This window comes from Taurulus bubalis (genome assembly GCF_910589615.1).
Source record: "Taurulus bubalis genome assembly, chromosome: 9".
In the NCBI taxonomy this organism is placed as follows: domain Eukaryota; kingdom Metazoa; phylum Chordata; class Actinopteri; order Perciformes; family Cottidae; genus Taurulus; species Taurulus bubalis.
The window spans coordinates 3966437-3993437 of NC_136597.1; the positions used below are offsets into that span (position 1 = coordinate 3966437).

At 40.5% G+C, this 27001-nt stretch overlaps 1 protein-coding gene across 1 annotated transcript; it reads right to left on the reverse strand.

Moving 5' to 3' along the window:
- Nucleotides 1–3611: 3611 nt before the first annotated feature.
- On the reverse strand, nucleotides 3612–8080 carry ska1 (spindle and kinetochore associated complex subunit 1; the record flags this gene model as incomplete). The annotated part of the gene is made up of 6 exons (XM_079223268.1): nucleotides 3612–3760; nucleotides 4535–4704; nucleotides 5573–5710; nucleotides 7106–7200; nucleotides 7749–7858; nucleotides 7999–8080. 6 exons carry the CDS (start codon nucleotides 8078–8080, stop codon nucleotides 3612–3614), a joined length of 744 nt encoding a protein of 247 aa, XP_079079394.1.
- Between the last annotated feature and the right edge of the window lie 18921 nt (nucleotides 8081–27001).

Here is a 27001-nt window from a genome sequence, read left to right on the forward strand (position 1 = left end):
TGTATTCAAGCTTCACTGCAGATTTTTTCTGTTTCATACCAGATCATGTTCGCTAACATTAACCAGGAGCCTGAACATGGCATAACAGAAGGAAGCTGCTAAATTGCATAAATTTGTCAAAGCCACGGGTAGCAGTGAGGCTGCAGCAAAGACACTTTAGCTGCATTATTCTGTCTCGAGAAGAACTGACACACACTTATTTTATCATGATACTTGTTAATGCGTGCTAATTATTGGATGCCTGGTGTAGCCTCCGAAAGAACTCAGTTCAACAACTTCTCTCGTTCTCTATATTTATTTACTAAATGATCACAAGCAAAGTAGTAAGCGCTGCAATTGCAAAAGCAGTGAGTGGTACAGCCAACACGCAGGTTGGGCCAAGAACAACTGCCCCACAAACGGAAGTGGGGCCTTTCATACACAGGTTATCATCACAGGTTCATCTCGCCTCGTCCTAACATCTGATTTGCTCTATCCTGTGAGGAGAATCCCGTATTCTCATCTTTTCTCACAAGACTGGACCGTGCAACTACTAGTCTGTTTCTCTAATGTCAATATACTGAAAAACAGTTGTGAGTGTTGAAGTGCGCAGGCGTGTGACTGACTTCCCTTGAGAACTGGACATTTCATAGACACAACCAACTCCAGCTACATATCTGTGTTATACTGACCTCGCTAACCTGAACTTTAATAGACATGAAGAGTAATGGAGAATATCTGCAGAATATAAAGATTTATTTTATCATACTGTAGGTAGTCTCAGTAATTTCACTCAAAGTCCCGCATTTATTGGTATTTTGTGACATGCTTCAATAGCTTAATTAAAAATACCCTGCGGTGATGTTTGGAAAAATTTATTGATGGGCAGATTTGCACTAGGCAAGTGATGTTTGGAACTAGTGAAAAAAAAAACTACTATCGGTGGAAAATCTAGTCAGGCAGACTCCATGCAGTTTGGTAAAGCATATTGAGTGTGTGTCGAACTTCAAGTCGCACTACCGGTATAAGGGAGTCATGGACCTTGGGAAGTGCTTGCACATTATTTCCAGTTAATGGGCCAAGTTTCATGATTCTAGCTCGTTCCAGCTCACAGGAATTTTAGCTGTTGCAGCCCCCGCAATGGTTAAGGGGTTGTGAGATGGTGGAGATTGATGGCGCTGGACTTTTCCTAATAATAATAATCCTTGCTTTGTATGTGACAAAATTATATAAATGCAGCCATATGAGAGTCATGTTCTTATATTTAGAGGTGAAACTACTATTTGTTTATTATTGCAATACTCAACATATTGTAATCACAATAAGATCGCATAATTATTTTGGGGCCAGCGGCATGCGCTACTTCAGCCTTTGAACGAGCTTCTCAGTTGAGGAAAGCAGATGGGCTGATCCAGCGTCAGCCGCAGGATTTAGAGGATGACTCATGGAAATGAGCCACTGGCTTGTGTGTGTGTGTGTGTGTGTGTGTGTGTGTGTGTGTGTGTGTGTGTGTGTGTGTAGAGTTTCCATCACCAGGTTTAAGAATAGACAACAGCGCTTCATCGAACTCTGTCGTTGATTGCGGCATTCTTGCTGACGAGCCTCATTTTAAGTCATATCAAATCAGTCCAAATTAAATACAAGACGCGGCTAAACTGTGGGCTCAACAATGGACGCAACTCTTGTCATAGTTACATCTCGTACTGACTTACTGTTGTGTAATTGTTCAGCTGTTGCTTGGATTTAGTTCAAATTTACACGAAGCAGTGCCCCGGTATCTGCCCTATACCTGAAAGCAATATAAATATCGAAAATATGCATTTATTTATCTTTCTTTTTATCCCACGTACACCTTTGTAAAAGAAAGTTAATTGACTTAAGGTAATGTATGATGATTAATAAAATAATAAAGACTGTGCTGTTTTTATTGCTTTGATAGTTTTGTAGATATGAAAAATAAAATATCAACTCCATTAAACCCCTAAGATTTCAAAATGGTAATCCTCTTACAATAGTTAAACTAGATGCTCCAAGCTCCACTATAAGAGACACTGTTACCACTTTTAAAATAAGTCCTCTAAACACTTCCAAAAATTTTTTAGTTTTAGAATTATTCTAATGTCGCTACCCTCCATTCATGCTCTATGGAATTTGGTATGGTTCTATGTATCCAATCATTCAATTATCCCATAAAATCAAGCTTTAAAGGTTGTTTTTATTGCCGTTGTACAAAAGGGTTCACAATGAAATGCAGCTTTATATTCTGCTCTATTATTTATTTGTTTTTAGCAGCAATGTGATTTGTATATTTGAATGTTTGTGGTGTTTTTGCTGCCCCCAGAAGACACTGCAGACTGCGAAGGTAGCTCAAAGAGCTTTAACGACAAACTTTTAGAAATTTGCGAAACTTGCATTTTGTAAAAGTGTAAGGCAGGATGAAATGAAGCTCATGGTGGATAGTTGGATCCAGTTTCAACATCAACTGCGGAGTTAGGAGTAATAATTCCTAATTAAACATGAGCTTCATTTCAATAAACACTTATACGATGAATAAATACGAAAGCAGCAACGACACGTTCATCTCATTGTAAAGCCAACGCAATGCGTCAAGCTGAAGGAGTGCGATACATTTAGAAATGATTTGTCCTGCAAAAAAGACATAATTTATTAAAACATTGTATTGGCCTCAACCTGGAAAACCAGAGACAATAAATATATCTGTTTTATTTCTGGCAGGACCTCTAGACGATCCTAACTTTAAATATAATTTGTGCTACAATATCAAAATGTGAGTGATGAGGATCTCAAAAGCATCAATAACCATTCAACTTTCTTTGAATTCTTTATTTAGCTAAAAAAATATAAAAATCTATTTGACTTATAATCATTCACACAACAAATATATACATGTATAACCATTACAGTTTTATCTGCAAATGAGTACATGAATGCATATCCATGGATACATCTTTAGATGTGTACCTTTTTAGATTATAGTTTGAGTGTGTCCGTCTGCGTGCGTACGTGCGCGCACCGTAAAAGTCGGGTTACAAGCCACTACTACTGCTGCTAGTTCCCCGACAACCACCGAAGGTAGCGGGACCAGCCCCGGCTCGACGTGGGCAGTAGCAGGGAGCTAGCAGCAGCACTAGCTTGCTACAGCGGGGACACCCACCGAAGGTAGTAGTGGCTTTTAACCCGACTTTTACGGTGTGTGGATGACTCATGGAAATTAGCCACTGGCTACTGTGTGTGTGGCTACTGTGTGTGTGGGTTTAGGAGAGGAATGGTAACTTGCAAAATGGATGTGAGTAATACTTTTTTGTGTGTGTGTAAACACATAACCGTTCTCATAATCCTCTGTCAAGCAACGACATGTTTAGAGTGTCCATCGCCAGGTTTAAGAATAGACGACAGCGCTTCCATCAGTCATCGAACTCACAGCGCGATGTCGGTGATTGGGACATTCTTGCCCCAATGTGTGTGTGTGTCTCTCTCAATGTGACCAAATATCTGGCAAAACAGTGTCAAAATACAATTAATCAGAAAATATGCACATTTACAAAACCTTCTATTTTAACATTGAGAAGAAGCAACAACAAGTGTAATTCATCTCATAAAATCTAGCTCATTCATAACAACATGTAGCGGGTGATGCCCCCCCCTCGAAGCTCTCGAAGGCGTTGGCAGTGTCGCAGCATGTTCAAAATCCCTTGAAATCGTTTGTCCGCCTTCATCTGAGTAAACTCGCGAATGTCATCCTCCACCACAAAATACTGACCTGAAAGACATTTGGACAGGTCTGTTTATGATTTCTTTGCAGAGTCTGACATGGAATGCTTCTTTTTATTATTTTTTGGCACCATTTTACATGATTGTATGTTCCATGCTGTAGTTGAAGTGTTATATTTAGCCAATTGCTTTTTATGCTTTAAAATGTTAAAATGCAAGTTTGTTAAGCATACAGATATCTGATGTCCCTATACTTGATTTTTTTTAAAAATTACATCTGGTTGCAAATATAAAAAGGTAAACATCAAAACAGCATTTCAAAAGGACTTAAAGTACCGGTACTAATAAGATCGTTCAGTTATAAATTTTTTTTAAATAAATGGCAGGGTATTGTGGTACCTTTCTAGTATGGGTATATTGTATATTGCCACACTAGTCAGGAAAAGGCAATGTTTTAAATATGAATAGCTTTGCACAGACTCAAATGCAGAGGAAGTTTGATTCCCCTTTTCAACAATTCTCTACATGTTTAAAGTAAGGTAGGCGTAACTAAGATCCGTATATATGACGGAATATTGGCGTTAGAATGTGCCCGAGGAACCAAATTTGGGCTTTTACGGACAAAATATTTCCCCCTAATTGGCTACTTTTCCTGGCACTGTCTGGAAACTCCATATCCTTGTGGAAAGCCCTGCTTACAACTCAAAGTATGATAAAGAAGAAAAAAAATACTGGGAGTTGTAAGCAGGGCTTTCCACAAGGATATCCACAATCCTGTACATGCATACATCAGAATTCATTGTGGCTGGATCTTTGTATATACCCTTTGTATCCTTCGTCTCCTGGACCTTGAAGCGCTGGTGCAGCTTGCGTGCGTGATTGCTGAGCGTTTTCACCGACTGATGGAGGATCTTGTACTTGGCGGTTACCGCCGTGTTGATGCTCTGCACCGCGGCATTGAGTTGATGATAAGACATACGGCCTTTCATGTACCTGAATGGGACACGGCGATCAGCTTTAGAGAACATAAAGTTTGTGGAGAAAGTAGAGTCAAATGCATACCAAAAAAAAAATAATGTCATCACCATTGTTAGAAAAGAAAAGGTCTAAACTAACACATGCTAAATAACAGTAACATTTGTGGCGTTGAAATGATTTTTTTTTTTACATTTCAGTTAGCTGACGCTTTTGTCCAAAGCAACACAGTCATACACAGTAGGTACATCTACGGGAGGAATTTTGGAGCCGGGGATCGAACTGCCGAACCACTGATTAAAAAAGGACAAACCACCTCACCACTGCGCTAGACATGTAAACTGGCCACAGTTCAGAAGACAATAACCCACAACATAACCTTTCCTTGTGCACCACCCTCAGGACAAACTTCACTCCACAGAGATCCATGCACATTTGGAAATGAGCAATTTTAAAACTAAATGCAGAAATCTCCATTTGAAACACTGGAACATTTTTGAAGTATTATTGCCTTACTTTCTTTAGGCAGAGCCAAAAGCTATTTTGTGGACAAAGTGGTTATAAGCCTTTAGAGTTCCACAATGCAGGGCTCCAGGCTGAGTTTTTTGTCTTTTCGGTTGCACCTACATTTTTCACCACCCTTTGGGCATTGCAATATTACATTTAAAGCGTTACTTTTTTATATAAATCAGTTTCCAAACATATTATTAGCTGCCTGCTGAAGAGCGACAACAGTTGTTCTATGCAAAAAATTCATACCGTATGGAAATTTGAAACCGGTATACCGGTTGAACCGGACAGCCGGTTCATACCGCACAGCCTTTTTGTGAGTCGTAAGAATTTAATTGGTAGGAATGAATGGCGTGAAGGGGGGAGGGGCACTTACGGGGGGATGCTCTCAAACTCTGGCATAGTGACGACCTCAATCTCTCTGATGAAGCTCTTGTTGGTCTTTTTGACATTTTCCAGCTGTGCCGGCTGAATATCGGTGGCTTCCTTCTGGGACATTATCGGTTCACCTCCACTGAGAGAAAGAATAAACACAAGGGGTCAGTCAGACGTCAGAGATGAGACTTGTTTTCCAGTCGCACGGTATTGTACGTTTGGATACCTGAATACTGGTAAACAACCCCCCCCCCCCACCCAAAAACCTGAAAAAAAAACTGCTTGTGCGATGCATTACGCTTATTACACAATAATCCAATATTTTCTTAATATGATAGGTTATGCATTTTATTTAGTTCTGACTAAGGCTGACACGAATGCTTAGAAGCTTTGACTGTTGCCATGGTAATCGATGCAACGATCTGTATCATGTCTAGCCCAAACAATTCCAAATAGTGCAGGAATAGAAATCCTACATTATTCAATATTCTATCAACATAATGAGTTAATCTTTTTTCTTTAATTGAGCAAATTTGTTTTATAAGCATCGCTGTAGTTTATTTGATGTGATCAGTAGGGTTGGGTACCGAGGTTCCAACACGTCCGGGACCTACCGGACGGAAAAGCAACGCAGATTTCGGTGCTTCCTTTCGGTGCCTGCATACTTTTTTTGTACACTACTTTGTAATATTGCACGGTATATAGATACTAAAAAGGTAGCGTGGTACGCGTACACACAGAAATCGCTGGAGACACGAGCACGAGCTTTTGAACGTCCGTCCTCTGCTTGCTCGAACAAATCTCTCCCAGTTGATATTAATGATGACGTGTAGTCCAGTAAAGCAGCAGTTTGTAGAATCCAACAGTGTCTGAGTTCTGTTGCACACGGTCCCAATCAGGTCACCTGATGCTTGTGTCTGTTCTTTTTAAAAATATATACTGTTTATAGTTTAAGTTAAAAGGTTTGACGCTGTAGTTTGAAGTCAAGTGTTTTGTATGTATTTATTTATAGTATACTTTAAACAGTTAATTAATTGTTCAATTTGAAGAAAAATAAATTGCCTTTGCAATAAAAAAGTATCGATTCAGGCACCGTTTAGGCACCGGCATCGGTTTAGCACTGGTATCGGAAAACGATACCCATCCCTAGTGATCAGTGAACATTCTGTCACCCGCCCAACAGCAGCAGGGTTTTCACTCTTTAAACTGAGCAGCCGAATATCTGACGGAGACCTGTTTCTCTTACAGACTGAGAAGCAGCCGACGCTCGTAAAGAGGATGTTCCCCGTGTGTGTGTGTGTGTCACCTGTACTATATGCTGAAGCGATTTTTGAAATATATAACCTATATTGCGTGCTTGATTAATTCCTTAATTGCCTGAAATTAATCCAGAAACAAGGGATCTAGTCTGTACTTGTTGACTGATCAACTTTCTGAAAGCACATCAATTTGGGAGCCATTAGAGCGTATTAGAAAAATGGTCAGTGGCCAGTGTTCTATTGAAAATCATCAAGCATCATATAGGCATCCTCACTTCGTCGGGCCTTTCTTCCTGGGCATGTGTGCAGGGATGTTCTCCTTAATGTGCTGAACATCCTCCACATCCTTCTGGAATGACTCCTCAAGTTCCTGAAACACAATCAAACCAAATCATTTAGGGCTGGGGGAGTGGAGGATTCCTTTGATGTCTCCAATAACAAACAAAAAACTTCAAATAATCACATCACATGTGTTTGGTTTTAAGAGAAGAATAAAATACTGAAAAATCTGACAAGTGTTTAATATTTATTTTCGGTAAATTAACTGTTCTAGTAATCCTAAATTTATCAAAAATAATCTTTAGAATATTACAGATTTTTGTTCCCCACGAGAGAGCACTGAAATGTTTATTTCACACTCTAAAAAATGTCCAGTGTCCGGTTCTCTAAATACTGTTCTTTAATAATAACCACAATTGATATGATACTTGTCCAAAAAGCATATTGCGTTAAAAATGCACAACAAATTAATGCTAAAAGATATCTGGTTAAATCATTATTCGCCTCAGCAATCAAGCACTGGTCAAATTCAAGAGACAAACTAAATATACCTGGTGCACAACTGGATGACTTTCACTGTGAAGCAGCTGCATAAAGTGATGATTTTACACCGGCACAAACTACAGGACTCCAGCTTACCTTCAGCTGCTTGAGCCGCTCTTTCTGCCGACCAACGCATTTTTCAAACTCCTCCAGAAGTTTCTTAAGTGCCGCGAATTCTTGTCCAAGTTTCTTTCTTTGGGGCAACTCTAAAATGCAGAAAAAGAAATGAACACAGTGACACATTGTAATGGCACAATGCTTAAGCTGTGCATAATAATAATTAAAAAAACAGAAGTAAAAACCCAACGTTACTGATCTTGTTTCACATAAAATCAATGTAACATACCGACAACTGACAGATCCAGCATGCGATGTAAGGACGAGATCCTGTCATTAATGTGGTGGCTGATCTCCTCCATCTCACTCATTTTGCTGAACAGGGGACAAATTAAATTAATGAAAAACTGCAAATGGCCCATTCAAAAAGAGTTCAATTCCACAGGTAAAAACAGACGAGAAATAACTAACATTTGTAAATGTACTTAATACCTCGGTTTGATCCAATTATGTGAAACTGTACAATTAGAAGCAACACAGAGTAAAATACTAAATACAATGTTTTAAAGTTACTGCGCTTTTTTGTAGTCCATCTCCTGATCATTGTAGTTTCACCGCCTGCCGTTGCATCATAACTACATGGCTTCAATTCAATTTATATAACACCAAATCACAAATTTGCCTCGGAGGGCTTCACAATCTATACACAACGACGTCCCTGTCCCAGGACCTCACATCGGATCAGGAAAAACTTTCACAGGGAAAAAAGGAAGAAACCTTCAGGAGTGCAACAGAGGAGGATCCCCCTCTCTGGACAGAAGCAATATGACTGCAGTCAGGCCAGCCTCCACTTCAAAAAACACAGTCGGGCCAGCCCCCACGTAGATTTTCGGGACGCGTTTGTACTGGGCATTACGGTGTTTTGAAGTCAGTTTTTACACACTCATGTGTGTAAAATCTGACTTCAAAATAAGAGGACACTTCCGGTGAAGGCAATTTCAAAATAAAAGCTATTTGAAAGGAAATTCCACTAATTCCACTTCATGTTAATAGTAGACTACCCCAAGATGTCACCCAGAGACAATCAAGGCATGTTGAATGAATGAATGAATATATATATATTTTATTAATCCCCAAGGGGAAATTTAGTGTCGCGTAGCAGCCATTTACACACAGAAAATAAGAAAAGATATAAAAACAGGGATGAGAGATATATACAATAATAATACTAATAGAAGAAAGATAAAAATAACAACAACAATAAAATAGCTGTATGAAAGAAAGAATAACAGTATTAATTTAGGAATTAAATTAACTTAAACTTAAACAGTAGAAGTGCAAGAGTGCAAGTATGTATATGCATATTAAGGTGTAAATAAAAATAACAACAACCAATAGGAGAGTGCAAAAATGCAATAAATGTATATAATATGATATGTTACGCGTAGGTAACTATGAACATGTACAGTGTTTACAAGTGTTTAATTCACAGGAACTAGCAAGCGGTGACTTGTTGTAAAGCCGTATTGCAGTCGGCAGGAATGTTTTCCTGTAGCGGTCCTTGGTGCAGCGGAGTGTGAGGAATCTGTTAGAGAAAGTGCTCCTCTGGCCCTGCAGGGGCCAGAGGAGCCATGTTGATGGGGCCATGTTGAGGGGCCATGTTGATGTTTAATTACAAAATAAAAAGACATTCAAAATCCCCTCCTTGAGCTGACTACAGATCAATTTATTAGTTAATTTAAGTATACTTTCAGATTAGTTTTGAAAGGAAATGTCTCTTGTTATTAACTAATTCCACTTCATAGTGATAGTAGACTACCTCAAGATGAGACCCAGAGACAATTGAGGCATTTTGATGTTTAATTACAAAATAAAAGACCTTTAAAGTCCCCTCCTTGAGCTGACTAGCTGAACTAATTCCACTTCATAGTGATAGGAGACTGATAGTACACGTAAATGTGATGATTTACATTTCGGAAACGTTTTAGTGGCATTTCATTTTGTGTTTTCTTACATGCTTTAAATTTTCTGCTTTGTGTTTTCCGAAAACACCACTAAGGTACATTTTAAATGTATAGTTTCATATAGAGGGACTTTCAGATTTTTTAAATAATTATTTTAATTCAAAACAGGGTCTTTAAGTAGTGTGAAAATAAAATACAAATAATATAATTACCATATTAACATAGCACAACAACATATATTTTAAAGGTGCAAAATAGATACAAAATAAATGAACATAAATACAAGAAATAAAATTAAAAAAAATAAGGATTTTGACTTTCATAGGTGCAAAAATATTCATGAAGGGCACAAACACATGGCACAGTTGATTTTTCGATATTAATCATTTCAGCTTAAAAATACTTTTTTTAATTTCTTTTATTTTGTATCTATTTTGCACCTTAAAAATATATATTGTTGCGCTATATTAATATGGTAATTATATTATATTAATTGTATCAAGTCATTTCCTTTCAAATCTAAAAGTAGAAATTGCCTCATAAATTGATAGTCAACTCAAGGAGGGGACTTTGAACGTCTTTTATTTTGTAATTAAACATCAACATGCCTTGATTGTCTTTGGGTGACATCTTGGGGTAGTCTACTATTAACATGAAGTGGAATTTCCTGCATAAATAGCTTTTATTTTTAAATTGCCTTCACCGGAAGTGTCCTTATTTTGAAGTCAGTTTTTACACACTCGTACCGTAATGCCTAGTACAAACGCGTCCCGAAGATCTACGTGCGGGCCCGACTGTTTTTCGAAGTGGAGGCTGGCCTGACCGCAGTAATATGTCATGTGACCAAAATGAATAACGTAACAGAGTTACAGCACATTCACTGAATGACAGAAATTATTCATATGAGTAGTAGGCATGGACCACGATCCAGATAACCACGACCCATGTCAGCAGACGGAGGGAGAGAGGAGGCATCAGAAGGGCCGCTAAGATACGCTAAACACCGCTGCCGTCTTGTCCTAACTCCTCATGAATGTTCCTTCCCATCTGTCCTTGTCCCCGCGACGTTTTCCACAGAGGTCAATGAAAAGTGGTTCGGGTTAGACGTTAGAAGGTGATTAGTTTACCGTTTACCGCACCCCGTGTTAGCGTTGACGCGAGCTGTCGGGTTAGCTAGACTTTATCGGGCATATGGTCAACACACGGAGATGCCTTCCGACTGAGACACATCAGACGTGCCGCTGTCTGCGTCTACATAGAGCCATTAAACTACAAAAGAAAACTGGGCTTAATTCAGATAACTCACACAGTTGTGTTCTCCGTCAGGCGACTCTTCCTTCGCTGCAGCGTTCCCGGTTCAAGTTGCGTTTGAAATATGGGACTGGAGACGTCACGGCCAGTGCGCAGTCGCGTACACTCGTCTTCTTCTCTTTCCCCTTATGAATTTCCGACACACAAGACGCACGTTGCTGCCTCCCTCAGGTTTGAATTCGATTGCATCCAGAGTGTGTCTGTTTTGTGAAGACGTTAGCTGTGGTCGAGTAGTCAAATAATTACCTCCTAACGTCTAAGGTCCCTGTACGGTTCGTGTACGGTCCGTGTAGGGTCAGTGTACGTTTTGTTCGTTTGTTTTTTCGTTCATTCGAATATACGGAATTACGGAAATACCATGGTTTCTTCGTTTTCTGTTTCAAACCAAAAACGGGAAAACGGAACACCACTTCCGTTTTTTCGTTTCTGGCGTTTGAATCCAAAAACGAGAAAACGAGAAAACCAAATTCGGAATACGAGCCGATTCTTTTCATGTCAAAATAAAAGCCTGTATAAAATATTCTTATTTACTGTCTTCTATGATGCAAACACGTAGAAGGGTAATGTTAGAAGAACATAAATTAATCAATATAAATAAATAAACCTGGATATGTTAGCAACAGTAGTGTCTACAGGCAGTTTAATATGCATGTATATATTACGTACACAGCATGAATCAACTTTTCAATTAATCGTTGCATTGTTTAATGCAACACAGTTCGTCATTTAGTTTAATCAAAATAATGTATGTGTGTGTAGAGTTGTTGCTGTAAGCATCATATCTATATTTCCACCTCATTGTGCCGTTTCTTGAGTGAACACAGAACAGAGTCTCTGAGGAGACCAGAGTGCAGGTTCCCCTTTCTACCAGTATTTACTTGTTATATTTGTGTAATTTTAGAACCAAACATTCCTACATGGAAGAGTGAGCATGTGTTGACCATGAGGCAATGAATAATGACAGTTGTAAAATAAAGAGACAGTTGGTTTATTCTTATTAAACGGACCCAGTCGCCGGCCACAAGAAGTAACATGCAAACAGGATGCAAGACTAAGATGACTAACACCTTGAATATTACACCATCGAAAGAAAGAAACACGGCGCGGAGCTTGTCTGTGGGGGAGAGGTGGAAGTGAGCAGATCCTTGAGAAACATGATGAAAATTCAAATACATGTCTTACTTTTTAGTTTTTACACCGTGTTTTAAGCCTTTATAACATATTATAATGACAAATACTTGCCAGATTTTGAAAGTTATTTCTCCTGAAAAAGGAGCAAAATAATTTTGCCAAAAGGACATTTTTTTACATATTTATTGATAAATAAGACAAAAAGGACCAGGCGGACTGTCATCATTAAAGATCTAAAAGGGTTGCAGCCTTCAGTGGACCTCTCTTGCACCACCTGTGCTTCACGTTTGACCTTCATTACTACATCATCACTGTTACTGTCATCATCATCAACATCTAACCTGTCATATTCATTGTGTGTGTACACACTTAAAGCTGATTCTGATTCTATAAAAAACAATATATTAATTGAGGTAGTTTGCTGTTCCTGTAAAACTAAGCAACAGGGCCATTGGGTTCCCCAGGTTACATGTCGGTCACTAACACATTTACATCATCAGGTCGTGTAGCTCAGAGCAGCAGCTCATGACCTTGTTTAGCTCAAAGCAGCAGTTCACATGTACTTTTATCTGATCCAATGACATCTGCACACTTCTAGATTAGCAAAGAAAGACCCTTTTTGGTATTTTCTAATTTTGTATATCAAGCACAAGTTAAATACTGCCCTAAAAGCGTAGAAACCTTCCGAATTAGCGGTGGCATTGCGATTACATTACTGTATTTGACTTGTATAGCTGTATCTCAAGTCTTCTGATTCTTCTGTCTGCAGTTAATCTGCTCACATACATACGCTTTACATCACAAAGTTTTGACTTACAAGAGCTGTTACAAATCACAGCACTCGTCTGTCCACAAATGATTGTCATCAGTAAAGTGTCCGTGGTCGGAGAAAGGACTGACTCCATTCTCAGTTTGAGTAGATTTCCTTTTCTATAAACTGTCACACGTCATAAAAACTATTGTTGAGGTATTCGCCTTAGAAGGCAGATTTGAAGGTCTTTTGAGGGATAAAAACTTTTGACATTTTGTCTTTTCTTTTACTTATTTTGACTTTATCAATTTCTATAAACCTTTGTTCTTCTTATTGCAAAAATAAATAAAACTGGTCTGTGTTTTGTACATTCTGGCCAAGGTCCAGTCTTGCTCATCTCAGAGTGCCTTTGTAGTCTCGTAAGGTCAGAGAGATCTTCCCCTGTAGAGGCTGACAGTTCTATAGTGTACTCTGGCTTTATGTGACCTTTGACCTTTTGTGATGATAGGTCAAATGAATCAAATTTACAACAAAAGAGGAAACTAATATTGTATTTCAAGATGATGTCTCTCTGTCACTAGAGATAACCCGTCGAAACATTCCTATCTCCCACAAAAAATACATTCCAATGTCACTAAACTGCAATCTCTACTACATTTCAGGGACATGTTTTTTTCCTCTCAGATTACAGTCACAGTTTTCAACAGTTTTAAACAGCCCCACTCCCAAAGCAGGCTTCTGCATACCAGTGTTATTGGATGGGAACTTCATTATTATAAGACAGTGCCATGCTGGTTTGTCAAACATGCTAAAGAGCTGGTAATCTGTTGCATTGGATCCCAGCCCAAGTCCAGCCTGACGGTCTGCATCCCCCTACAGCTCCAGAGGTCACTCTGAGGTCACAAGACAGGCACCATGGTAGCAAAGAAGTAAATGTAACCAATTCATCTGGTTTGTGCTCTTGTACGATTTAGTCAAACTTTTTGTATCTCAATGGCATTTGGACCACAGCATTTGACCAACATTAGCCTAGATCATAGGAAACCTTCAGGGCCTGATTGTATAGAGACCCTTACTTTTTGAAATTGGCTGCTGATTATGTTGCAGAGCCACGTCCATATATTTTTAATGTGACAATGAAAAATAACGAAATACCAATGAAGTGGAAATCTGCCTTTGTTCTCCCAGGAGTTCTTGTAAAGCAATGCCATTTTCTCAACCAACCAGTTAGGCTTTAGGAAAAAAACATAGCACTATTACAGCTGCACTGAAAGTGGTAAATTACATTTGTGTTGCTCTTGACAAGAAGCAACACTGTGCGTCACTGTTTATTGGCCTACACCTGATAGCCGCAAAAAGGTTCAGCAGTTCCTTGGGTTTGCTAACTTTTACAGGCGGTTTATCAGAGGCTTTAGCGCAATAGCTGCACCTCTCCATACTCTCACCTCCACACTGGTGCAGTTCCACTGGTCTCCAGAAACTGATGCTGCCTTTCGGATCCTCAAGCACCGCTTCACCTCGGCCCCCATCCTCACCCTGCCAGACCCTCGACGACAGTTCGTGGTAGAGGCGGACGCCTCCAACAAAGGGGTCGGGGCCATCCTCTCCCAGCGGTCAGAGCAGGATGGTAAGGTGCATCCTTGTGCCTTCCTGTCACGGCGGCTATCCAAGGCGGCGCGGAACTACGACGTTGGTAACCGGGAGTTACTGGCGGTCAAACTCGCGCTGGAGGAGTGGAGGCACTGGCTCGAGGAGGCGGACCATCCGTTCATTGTCTGGACTGATCATAAGAATCTAGAACACATCAAGAAAGCCAAGACTCAATTCTCGCCAGGCCAGGTGGGCGCTATTTTTTTTTTAACCGATTCTCCTTTTCTCTCTCATACAGGCCGGGGTCCCAAAATGTCAAGCCAAACGCCCTGTCTCGTCTCTTCGACCCCGAGCCTGTTGCCAAGGACCCAGAAACGATCCTCCCATGTACCTGTGTGGTTAGAGCACTGACTTGGCAGATAGAAAATGAGGTTAAGCAGGCTAATGGTGAGGCTCTGTCACCTAGTGGGTGCCCAGAGAATCGCTTGTTTGTCCCGGTTGATTTGCGCCCACAGGTGATCCACTGGGCCCACACCTCACTGCTTTCCTGCCATCCGGGAGTTTGAAGAACGATGTTCGCTATCGCCCGGAGGTTCTGGTGGCCCTCCATGGAGCCGGAGGTCCGGGAGTACGTAGAGGCATGTTCGGTCTGCGCTCGAAACAAGACGTCCTCCGGGTCACGCATGGGTCTCTTGCAGCCACTTCCCATCCTCTCCAGACCGTGGTCCGACATCTCAGTGGATTTCGTCACGGGGGCTTCCGGCCTCTCAAGGTAACACCACTGTCCTCACAGTGGTGGACAGATTTTCCCATATGGCTAGATTCATCGCTCTGCCAAAACTGCCCTCCGCCAAAGAAACGGCGGAGATCATGATGATCAATATTTTTAAGGTTCATGGATTTCCCAATGACATTGTCTCGGACCTGGGTCCCCAGTTCGTCTCCCGGTTCTGGAGGGAGTTCTGCCGGCTCATCGGAGCTAAGGCCAGCCTGACCTCGGGTTATCACCCAGAGGCCAACGGCCAGACCGAACGTCTCAACCAGCAACTGGAGACTGGCCTCCGGTGTCTGGTGTATCAGAATCCCTCGACATGGAGCAAACACCTGGTCTGGGTTGAGTATGCCCACAACCTATTGCCCACCTCGGCCACAGGTATGTCGCCGTTCAAGTGTGTGTTTGGTTACCAGCCCCCTGTTTTCGCAGACAACGAGCCAGAGGTGTCTGTACCCTCCGCCCATGCCATGGTTCGCCGCTGCCACCGCATCTGGGCAGCCGCCACGCAGGTATTGATTCGCCAATGGGACCGAGTCAAGAAGACCGCGGACCGCAAGAGACGACCCGCCCCCGCCTACCAGCCAGGACAGAAAGTGTGGCTCTCCGCCAGGGATCTACACCTTAAGGTCCCGTCCAAGAAGCTGGCGCCGCGGTTCGTGGGTCCGTTCCCCATCACCAAGCTCATCGGCCCTGCAGCAGTTCGACTTCGCCTGCCCCGATCCCTCCGTGTTCACCCCACCTTCCACGTAAACCGGGTTAAGCTCGCCAAGGAGAGTCCGATGGTTCCAGCCACTGCCCCTCCACCGCCTGGGGGCGGTGGAGGCGGTCCGGTGTACAAGGTCAAGCAGTTGCTGGCGGTTCGCAACCGGGGCCGAGGTAAACAGTACTTAGTGGACTGGGTAGGATATGGTCCTGAGGAGAGGCAGTGGGTCCCGTCGACGTTGTCGACCCTACCCTCATCACAGACTTCCATAGGGACCACCCTGACCAGCCTGGGCCGTCAGGAGTCGGCCCTAAAGGGGGGGGGGGGGTACTGTCACACCGCGGTGAGGGTTGTCTTGTCTTGGGTTTTTGTCTCGTAACTTCCTGTTTTATTTTGAAGCCTGACTCTCCTCTCGTTTCAGGTCACTTGCCCTTCCTCATGTGTCACTGGTCTGATTGTCTCCCCTGATCCCTGAGTGGTTCCACCTGTTCCCCATTACCAGAGTTGTTTTTACAGGACTAAGTCGCCGGCTACCGCGACTGTTTCCAGACCTGCTGAGCCAGATGAGTCCCTTGTGGCTAAAGCTCCAGTAAAAGGTTATTATCTTACTCTACTCCTCACGTTCAACCATCCTGGAAGTTGTTCTAACTGTGTCGTTTCTTTGCTTTTCTTTGAATCCACAGCTCAGCTGCTCGCCATCGGCCCTCAGCTCGTGATAGAAGATCAGGAACCCAATGTGTTGAGGCAAAGTATGCAGTCCTATTTCCCCTTCAGTCGCTGCCAGATCATTCTCTGTTATGCCAGACCATCCAGCACTTCAGTGTATATTCTCTTATTGTACATGTAATGTTGTATTTGGTTTTACATTTCTTCCATGTGCAGCTCCTCCCGTCTCTGTCGATGCTTCACACCATCTTGCAGCCGCCGTCCCTGCTCATGATCATGACATTGCTCAGTGGAACTGCTCACAGCAGCAGAGGCTGTGGATGAAGGCGGAGCTAGAGGCGTTGGGGCTGTGGCCTGGTTCTCGTCCAGTACGTCACCTGAGGAACATGCTGTCCCTGTGGCGTCATCCATCTCAACCCGAGCTGCCGTCACCAAAGTACTATCAGATTCACCCTTTTTTCATCTGGAAGCCGGAGCATGCGCTCATGGAGAGGGTGAGGAACAATTATGACCTGCCTTGTCTTAACGGTTGTCCCAACCCTCATGTAGCGTCGTCCGGCATTGGAAGGCCGAGGGTAATTATTGGCACCAAGGGCCGGTTTTTCAAAAGTTTTAATCTGGATCAAACTGATCCAGATTTGGAAATCTTTTTCTGCTATCCAGGATCACGTAATCTCTTATTTTTATGCCGGTTTTTCAAAGCAATGTGGGATTGGATTACTCTGATCCGGATTCAAACTATTAAGGATTACCAAATCTGGTTTACCTGTGGTCTAAATGAGACTATCATAATAGCTACGTAAAGAACAACAGGTAGAATAGTGTGGGGTCACTCCAATATGCTTTATTTGAACAGAAAAAAGGACTGAACGGAACAGCAAACAAACAATATAAACATCCCCCTCCATTGTCCATTTCTTGGAAACAGGCAGTCCGCTCATCTGAGACCTACACCAAATAAATAAATACATACCTTACTCACAAATACATTATGGATGCTTTTCATTGTCCTACACAACATGGCACAAAGTCCTTCTCTGTGATGATGTCCCTGATGCACCTGAGCCCATTGGAGACACTGACCAACCTCCGGCTTTCTGTCAGAATTAAAGCCCGACTGGACGACCAATAAGAGATCACTACCAAACACACCTCTGTGCATTGTGCACGTAGCACAGCCCTAATCAACACACACTTGACACACATAAGCAATAATGTGCTCCAAGGTGAATCGCCATTACGAGATTAAACACGCGGAGAAATACAACAACTTGACTGATGCACAGCGGCACAGACATCTGATGCGTTGCTAGCTAAGCTGCTCGCGTAAAGTTATTTATTTTTATATATATATATATATATATATATATATATATATATATATATATATATATATATATATATATGTTGCTAGCTAAGCTGCAGATGCGTTGCTAGGTAAGCTGCAAAGGCAACAGCTGCAAAGGCAATAGGGCTATATATATATATATATATATATATATATATATATATATATATATATATATATATAAAAAAAAAAAAAACTTAATTTACATTGGAAATCCATCATTTATAAAGTATGAAAACCCAATTAAAAAATTAAAAAAGCATAAGACAAGCTTGCTAATCAAGAATGAAACCTGTATAACTGTGTTTATGAAAGTGCTTTGATCAGGTCATTGATGTTTCCTGACCTTTGATTCTCCTGAGGTGGGCCTTGTGTTCAGTCTATATGAGGGGGAACTCCTCGTGACGGACACCTGAGAACACAAAGATCACACAGGTCCATCAATTATGTGACAGGTCTGCTTTCCTGTAACATTTCTGAAGTTATATTTACTAATTGTTACAGTATTAAGTTTTATTGTTACATATTTGACACTGATGGCCTTGGTACAACAATGATATACAACCATAGATCCCGTCATGCTGAAGATATGATGGCACAGCTAACATATGGAGAGTGCTCAGACTGTTTACAACATACTGTGGGCTGACAAGCTGTACGATTCGGCTGGCACTATGTTGGTCTCTTGGGTTTGGAGAAGGGAGGGTGGTGGTGGAGAAGGGACTTGGAGGGGTGGGAATGGGGCTGAAATCACAGGTGCCAGAGGAGGTGCCTGGTCTACACCGGTCTGCTTCCTGACCCTGTATAAGATATACATTATTTAATTGTAATTTTAAGGCAAAGAACATATCACTGTAACAACAACCAAACATCAGAAAACCCCTACATCTTTAGATAAAAGAAACAATGGCCAGCAAATGCTTCCTTGATAACAGGAAACACTGCTTGGTTAAATGTCTCCCAGATGTTCAAATCTAACATTACCTCATTTTCATCATGAGTAACACTCCAAATTGTTCTCCTTCTGAAAAAGTGCTCTGGTCCAGGAAAGAGGTGACACAAGTCTTCCTTAGAAAGGCTATACAGCATGTCAGAGCCTATATTAGCAGCTGAAAAACACATTTATTCACATGGTAAATACTTAAGTAATTATCAATACATAGTTTATAGCTGCAAAGTGTCAGGTTAATATTTTGCCAATCGTATATTACATTACATGTCATTTAGCTGACGCTTTTATCCAAAGCGACTTCCGTATACATTGTGTATATCCAGTACATCAGTAGGATTGTGCAGAGTAACAGCTATCTTAGTTTTGTACAAGTGAAATTAAAAGCACTAAGGAAATTACTTAGGGCTGCATGTTTATAGTAGAGAACAATACAAATAGGTCTAATCTCATACATGTAACGTTGGGCTTTAAAAGTGATTAATTTTAAGCATCTTACTATAATTACACAAAAAATGTTAATCTTGCTCTGACAAAGATAGTTTAACTTAGTTTCAGGACAATCATTGAACATTATAAAATTATGAAATTCAACACGTTAATCACAGTAAAATATTATAAAATAACTTGTCGCCTGTGAAATGCTGCTCCCTGCAGCTTGTTTTGGCATTTATTTAATTATAAAATCCAAAAGCAGCTCAAAAGTCACATTTTAATCTATTTGAATTGGTCAGAACATGCTGCAAGATGATGGCGGCGGCAGAGAAGCACCTTAGAAGCCTGAGTGCAGCATCTACTGTACAGGTTATGAGACGTTAGCATACTGTTTGTCTGCCCTTTCCAGGCAATACATGAATGATGTTTAATGTACCAAGCCTGTTAACGTTAACAAAAAAGTAGGTCTAGTTATATCGTCAATGTTGACGTAACGTTAAACAGAGAAACCCAAATATATTTTGAGCATTAAAGTTGCATCAACAGAAAGGGCAGGACGGATGTGAAGCTAACTTTAGTTAAATAATTGACAGTCAGTAATGAATTGCTCATTTGCACTGTTTCTTGCAATAAAGCACTATAAACCAAAGTTAAATGTTTTAAACGAATGGCCGTTCTGGCATTTAACTGCTTACAGTCAACATTAACTTAACTAATAGCTAACGTTAGTTAGCTCAAATTAGCATGCTGATTTGTTAGCCAACTTCCCAATTAAAATAAATGTTTGCTTGCTAAGAAGAGGTAGACATGCATTAACAAATTAACATTACCTTTAAATACTGCGGTTGCTACATGATACATGCCCGGATATGCGGCATCCACTGCGTTGTTGTTCTTGATGACTTAAAGCAGCTCTGATTTGATAATTACAAAAGGGAGAAGAGCTAGCCACCACAGTGCTCTCAACTCTTTGCGCTTTCCCACGGGAAGGTACCATTTCTTAAAGAGGGGTGATCTAAATATTTTAAATATTGAGAAAAGTATAAACCTTCTGGGGTCTTGCGTCACGCCAGCGTGGTATACTACGGAAGCGCATTGCATTCACTGGATAAAAAAAAAATAGACCCCTTTTCTCATAATTACGACATCCTGATCTCGTGATTACGAGCTCTTTTCTCGTAATTACGACATCCTGATCTCGTAATTATCACTAACTGCACATCCACGAAGAGGTAAGTACAAGTAAGTTTTGCCATATGACGTTGTTACTGTGGCAACAGAAAAGCTAACATGGTTAACATGCATGATTGAGTTGTTGTTATTGTTGTTATGCTAGCATAAAGGTAGCGTAGCTAACAAGGAGACTGACGATTGTTGACGAAGCAACAAAACATATGTATTTCCAGGAAACCGAGGAAATGGCCAAGCAAACGTCGCATGATAATCGTTTATGGGATTTTCTTCGAAAGCGAGGTGTTGCAGAGGAAAACATTGACCGAATGCAACAAGACAAGGTAAGGTTAATTCCACTTTTCATGGCAAGAACCCAGATATTAGCGTTCTTAATGTTATTAGCCTTTAACAAGTTCCTAGGACACAATGAAAAACTTAATAATCCAGGACTGTGTAGTTTTACAATTTAATTGTGTCTTACTGTGGCTAAATATGTATTGCTGGTAAAAGTTGTGTAATGACAATGTTGAAAAGTGTGCAAAAGTCATAATTGCAGTTATTTGGTATGTAATCGGGCTGCACAATTTAAACAAAAATATATCTAATTGTAAATATTTTGTCTGATATATTCCAAATGTAATATGATTTGTAAAATTAGAGGGGAAGATAATTTGTACACTATATCATTCCAATTTAAATTGAAATATGTATTATTAAAGTATATGTATGGTTCTGATGCGAGTTTACAGGGATCTGTACCAAACAGATTTCTGTAAACTGTCATATGTCAAATATGATTTTAGATCAGGCCATCTCTGACCTGAAACAGGAGAGGAGGAGGAGAGGAAGAGGTAGAGAAAGACAGAAGGAGGAGATAAGCAGAGGAGGAGGGGTGAGGTTAAGAAGCAGAGGAGGAGGTGTAGGAGAAAGTCAAGATGGAGAGGAGGAGGAAGGGAGGAGGTTAAGAAGCATATGAGGAGTTGTAGGAGGAGAGGAGGAGGTGTAGGAGGAAAGGGGAGGAGAGGATGAGGTTGGCCAGGACATCACTGCAGAATCACAATGTTTACTCTACAATACTAAGAGAATTGCAGAGGTTCATATTGCGATTTCAATTAAATTTCAATGAATTGTTCAGCCCTAGTATACAGCAGTATACTGATACTTAGGTACAAATTATCTGGCAGTTCATTTAAAGTTAGCTTATATTTTTTAATGTTTCCTCACAGATTGACTCATCGCTTATCAGAGAAATAGAAGATGCCTACCTTGCACGCTATATACCAATTTATGGGGACAGGATTGCTCTGAGGCGATACTGTCTGGACAAAGAAAAACAAAAAGACAATAGTTCAAGGATGTCCCTTCTTGAAAAACTTCGAAAGAAACTAACGACAGCAACAGCAAGTCAAGATGAGGAGTCTGAACAGGAATCCTGGCCTACAAAGAGAGCAAAAGAACCAAGCCGTGGTCCTTCTAAAAATGCTGTTAAGAGTTCAAGAAAAATTGAGTGAAGGTGGATCCATGAGGGAAAACAAATGAGGAAGCGTTCTGGTGGTGGCACCAGAACACTTAAGGTATCCAAGAATTCAACCAAAGCAGATATTTTGTCACATGCCAAAGAACTGTTTTTTCCAGGTGGTGAATCGACAAAAGGAAAATGGGAAGACTTCCTACACGATATTTATGACTTTAAGGAATCACAACTTGATGAGAGCAGTACAGTTGGTGAGTTGTACACAGTGTCAAAATTTGGGATTTTACGGTTCTACCTAAGCACAACATGCTTTGTAGACTCATCTGACAGTAGTGGACAGGAAAAGGGACAAGTGTGTTGTCACTATAGTTGAGCAGCAGAGACAGACCAATTGTGATGAGCACCAAGAAAAGCCAGCCAGACTGAATGAACCACAAATAGAACAATCTGGTACAGTTAAAGACTCAAATGTTGTTGCTCACATCTGAGTCTGATAATTCAGAGGTGATCATTGGTGGCCTTGTAGGTGTATCCTCTGCAAGCCAGTGGGATGACACTGTTCCACTTTTCTTTTCCACTGAGGATATTATCAGTGTTGCCTTTACTACAAGCTCTCCTATCTTAGCAGATGATATTCACCATGCTGTCCATTCAAGTACACACTGTGACCAACTCTCAGAGGTCCAACTGAATGCCGCTGTTCCAATCTTCACAACAAATGAAGTCTTCAGTGTTGCCCTGTCCACATCCACTCCTGTCTTAGGAGGTTGTGTTGACTATGCTGTCCATTCCGGTGGTAATGAACATAATGACCCACCCTCAGAGATTCAGCTGGATGATGCTGTCCCAGTTTTCACTCCAGTCGAGGGAGTCATCAACGGTGCCCCCTCCACATCCACCCCTGTGTCAGCGGACCATGATGGTGACCAACATGCTGATAACAACTCAAATTTTGATGCAGGCTTTGACCAACATTATGTGAGTCTTAAACTTCACAGAGTAAATCTCTTAGAGGAAATGATGTGTCAGTTCAAAGATGAGTTGATTTTGAAGTACCCTTTAAAGTTTGCTTTTATTAATGAAAGGGGTGCAGATGCAGATGGTGTGTCCAAAGATGCCTACGCTGCTTTTTGGACCGAATTTTTGGATTCTGCAGCAGAGGTTGCGGAAATGAGGGTGCCATCCCTGTCACCAAAATGGCAGGAGGAAGAGTGGAAAGCTGTGGGAAGAATATTGGCCAAGGGATTTCTGGATCAAAGATACTTTCCGTTGCGCCTTGCCCCAGCATTTACCACAGCACTGATATTTGGAGAGCATGCTGTGTCTATTGATTCACTGTTTTAATCTTTGATGCTGTACCTGAGTCAGTGTGAGAGTGAGCTCATCTCCGCTGCCTTAGAGGGAGACCTTGATAGTGATGGCCAGGGTGAGTTATTAGATCTGCTGGATCATCTGCGAGTGAAATCTGTTCCATCACAAGCCAACCTAAAAGCAGTCCTCCTTCAAGTAGCACACAAACAAATAATACAGTAGCCAAAGTATGCTCTTGATAAAATGTCAGCAGTTGCAGCACAACTCCTGAAGACCACCATAACCACAACAGCAAAAATACAGATCATGTATACAGACAAAAAAACAACTTGCAGGAAAGTCCTGAAGCTAATTGAAGCAAGTCCAGAGACTCCAGCTGAGAGACAAGCCCTTGGATTTTTACAGCAGTACGTACGAGGACTGGATGAAGTAGGTCTCAGAAGGTTGCTGAGATTTGTGACAGGCTCTGATATCATCTGTGTCACAAAAATAGAAGTCATGTTTACAGCTTTGGAGGGACTGCAACGTCGACCAGTTGCACACACCTGTGGATCAGTATTGGAGTTACCCTGTACATATAACTCCTACCCAGAGTTGCGTGTGGAGATGGAGAATGTACTGATGAGTAACTATTACACTATGGATATTGTGTAGTGAGAAATGACGAGGCAGGGTCCATATTGATATTCTGAATGTAACCAAACTGCACTCTTCAATATTTTATACCTAAGGCAGAAGAAGATTTTCAGAAATGTTTTGTGTCAGAAATGAAGTCCCAAAATCAAAGTCAAATTGCACTTTTTTATACCAGTCTCTTTTAGAAGTTGTACAGTTCATATCTATTTAACTGTGCATAAGAAGCCATGAGGTAACCTCAAGAGAATCTTTTTTTTTGCAGTTTGCCATGCAGTTCAAAATGTTAAAACACATTTTGATGTGAAGCTATTGCAGTAAGTAATGTGCCTGACACAGAAAAAAATACTGTAAGTTAAAAACAAACTTGTGGTTATATCACATATCAGCAAATTCATATCTGAGCAATGTAATCATACTGTGTGGCTCAAAGGCTGCTGAGTTTGCTGGCAATGTTATATCTGGTAATGTTACAGTAAATCCAGAGGCCAGTTGTCAGTTATGGTCATGCGTTTGACAACATCCTTCAGTGTGAAAGTTTTATACATTAGAAAAGAGCAATTATGCCATGTTAATTCATATGTCTGCTTGTGCTCTTATAAGTGTATATTTGATGTGCTACAGCCCCTCAAACATTGATATGTTAATGTTCAGTTCAACCAGAGGTACATTTTTTTTTCTTTTCAAAGGCATGTGGCTGGCTCCTCACATCACATAACTGAACTGAAATTTTAAATTACTATGTTCATAGTAAAGGCAAGCCCTGTTAGTGGTTGTTGTAAAATGAGTTACAATGTCCTGACTTTATACTTCCTTAATGTCGATTGACTTAAGTGCCATTAATTAAATATGTTCTTTACTTCATCTTGTGTGAATTTTCTTTTGTGTTAGGTGCCAGTTATCCATATGTATTCAGTTAATACAACACAAACTACAAAAACGTTTTTATTTTTTAGAAACTTAATTGCATTCAACAATTCAACCAGTTGGTCCCTTTATAAATCAGGTAAAGGGTTGAATCAAAGTAATAATAGGGCCAAATTATTTAGTTTTTTTTTTACAAAGCCCACAGTTTATATATAGTATACATTATCTGAATAATCAAGGCTTTAAACACATACCTCACGACATTCAATAATCTTCATTATAAAATGACACTCAGATGTAATACAGGTACATTTGCAAATGCCACTGCCATGTTAATTACAAAACATTAATTAGACATACATTAACAGACAAATAACAACTGACAGACAATTTTAAAGTTGAAATTCACTGGCTACTGTGTCTTCCAGTCTGGTAGATCTGAAAGTCGGTTATTTGTTCAGGTCTCTGTATGTCTGGGAACAGCCTGAAACATAGAAAAGGAAACGGCATTGTTACTCTTTACATGAGAACCATACAATCTTGACGTGTGTGTATATATATATATATGTATATATATATATATATATATATATATATATATATATATATATATATATATTTATTTGTGTGTGTGTTTATATATATGTATAAATATATTACAATTTTCTGACCTGACAAAAGGATATGGGGTGGGGTCCTGGATAGACTTGCTTTTTTATTATGGGTCAAACTTTTGGAACCAGTATACTAGGTCTTCAGCACTATACTTACTATTAAAGCTGAGTGTGGATGTAGGCCTGTAAGAAAAGGTAGTGTTCAACTGCCTCCGTGGAAGAAGTAGGTGGGTGCAGATGGTTTTCTGACATTGCAAGGCAGCAAATGTCAAAAACAGTCTCATCACATGGATGTGGACCTCTTGGCAGGCATTCCTCTCTACAAGCCTGTATCTGCTGATGGGATACTGCCTTGATGTAGTCTGTGGTGCCAAACAGGTGGGGAAGGCTGTACATCACTAGTGGGCGTCCACTTGGGGAAACTGCAGTCTTTTTGCAACAACATTTCTTTAGCAGCTCTGGAAGAAAATACTTTGGGATTCATATTCACATTGGAATTGTGAATATGAACAGCATGGAGAGGAGAAATTATCACAGCTACAGTAAACGACTAGTGCAACTGGGCATATGAACAGTATTGTTATAATTAGCTATTGACAGAATAAAAAAACAGTCTCCAGTGAAGTTAACAATTAGACCTAATTCATTACTCATTTAAAGTGTTATCTTAATTCAACCAAAATGGAAGACTTACCTCAATTATTTCCAAGCATGTGAACTGTATGAGATTTTTGTCAATGAAGTCCCCTGAGAAATGGTCATGGTCCTTTTAAATCTTGAAAAACATTCATCCGCATGGTGTTTTCTTAAAAAGCCCCACCACTGTTCAATCCTTTGGTTATGATTACTTGACCCAGTAATGTAGTATCTCTCACTGAACTCGTCGTCATGGGGACCTCTTATAAACATCTGCATCTGCTCCACTGAGCGGTTCTCAGTGCCCAGGTCTGCCCTGATTCATGTGGGAGTGCCACTCCTGTCTTCTACTTCATCAATGAAGTAACCAGCAATAACTCTGGGGTTGCTGTTTGTGGTGTAAGCATGCAGCCACATGACCATACGCGAAAATCCATCAACGGCACCGTTAATACATATTCCATAAGGTTTCAGTTTGTCATACGAATCGATATGTTTTTAGAAACATCAGTATTTCCTAGTGTCTCAAACCGAGAAGGTAATAATAGCAGATTAACTGCGATAGCGCCATATTTGCCACTGAGAGAGGATTTACAGACGTTTCCTTTTTCTTTTTCTTTTCTCGTAATTACGAGATCAGGATCTCGTAATTACGAGAAAAGATCTCGTAATTACGAGATCAGGATGTCGTAATTACGAGAAAAGGGGTCAATTTTTTTTTATCCAGTGAATGCAATGCGCTTCCGTAGTATACAGTGTTTAATTGTTTTAAATATTAATAAAAAAGGAAAGAATCCGCTGCTGTTGGAACCACCAAACTCTGCAGTTTCCGGCCCCCTCCTCTGTGTGCTTCTGTGTGTCTCTAAAAGGAGCTGACACTCCTTTCACTGTGATTAGTCCATTTTTGTGACTACCAACTACCAATGAACACTCAGGAAATCCCTAAGACCTACCCACCCAG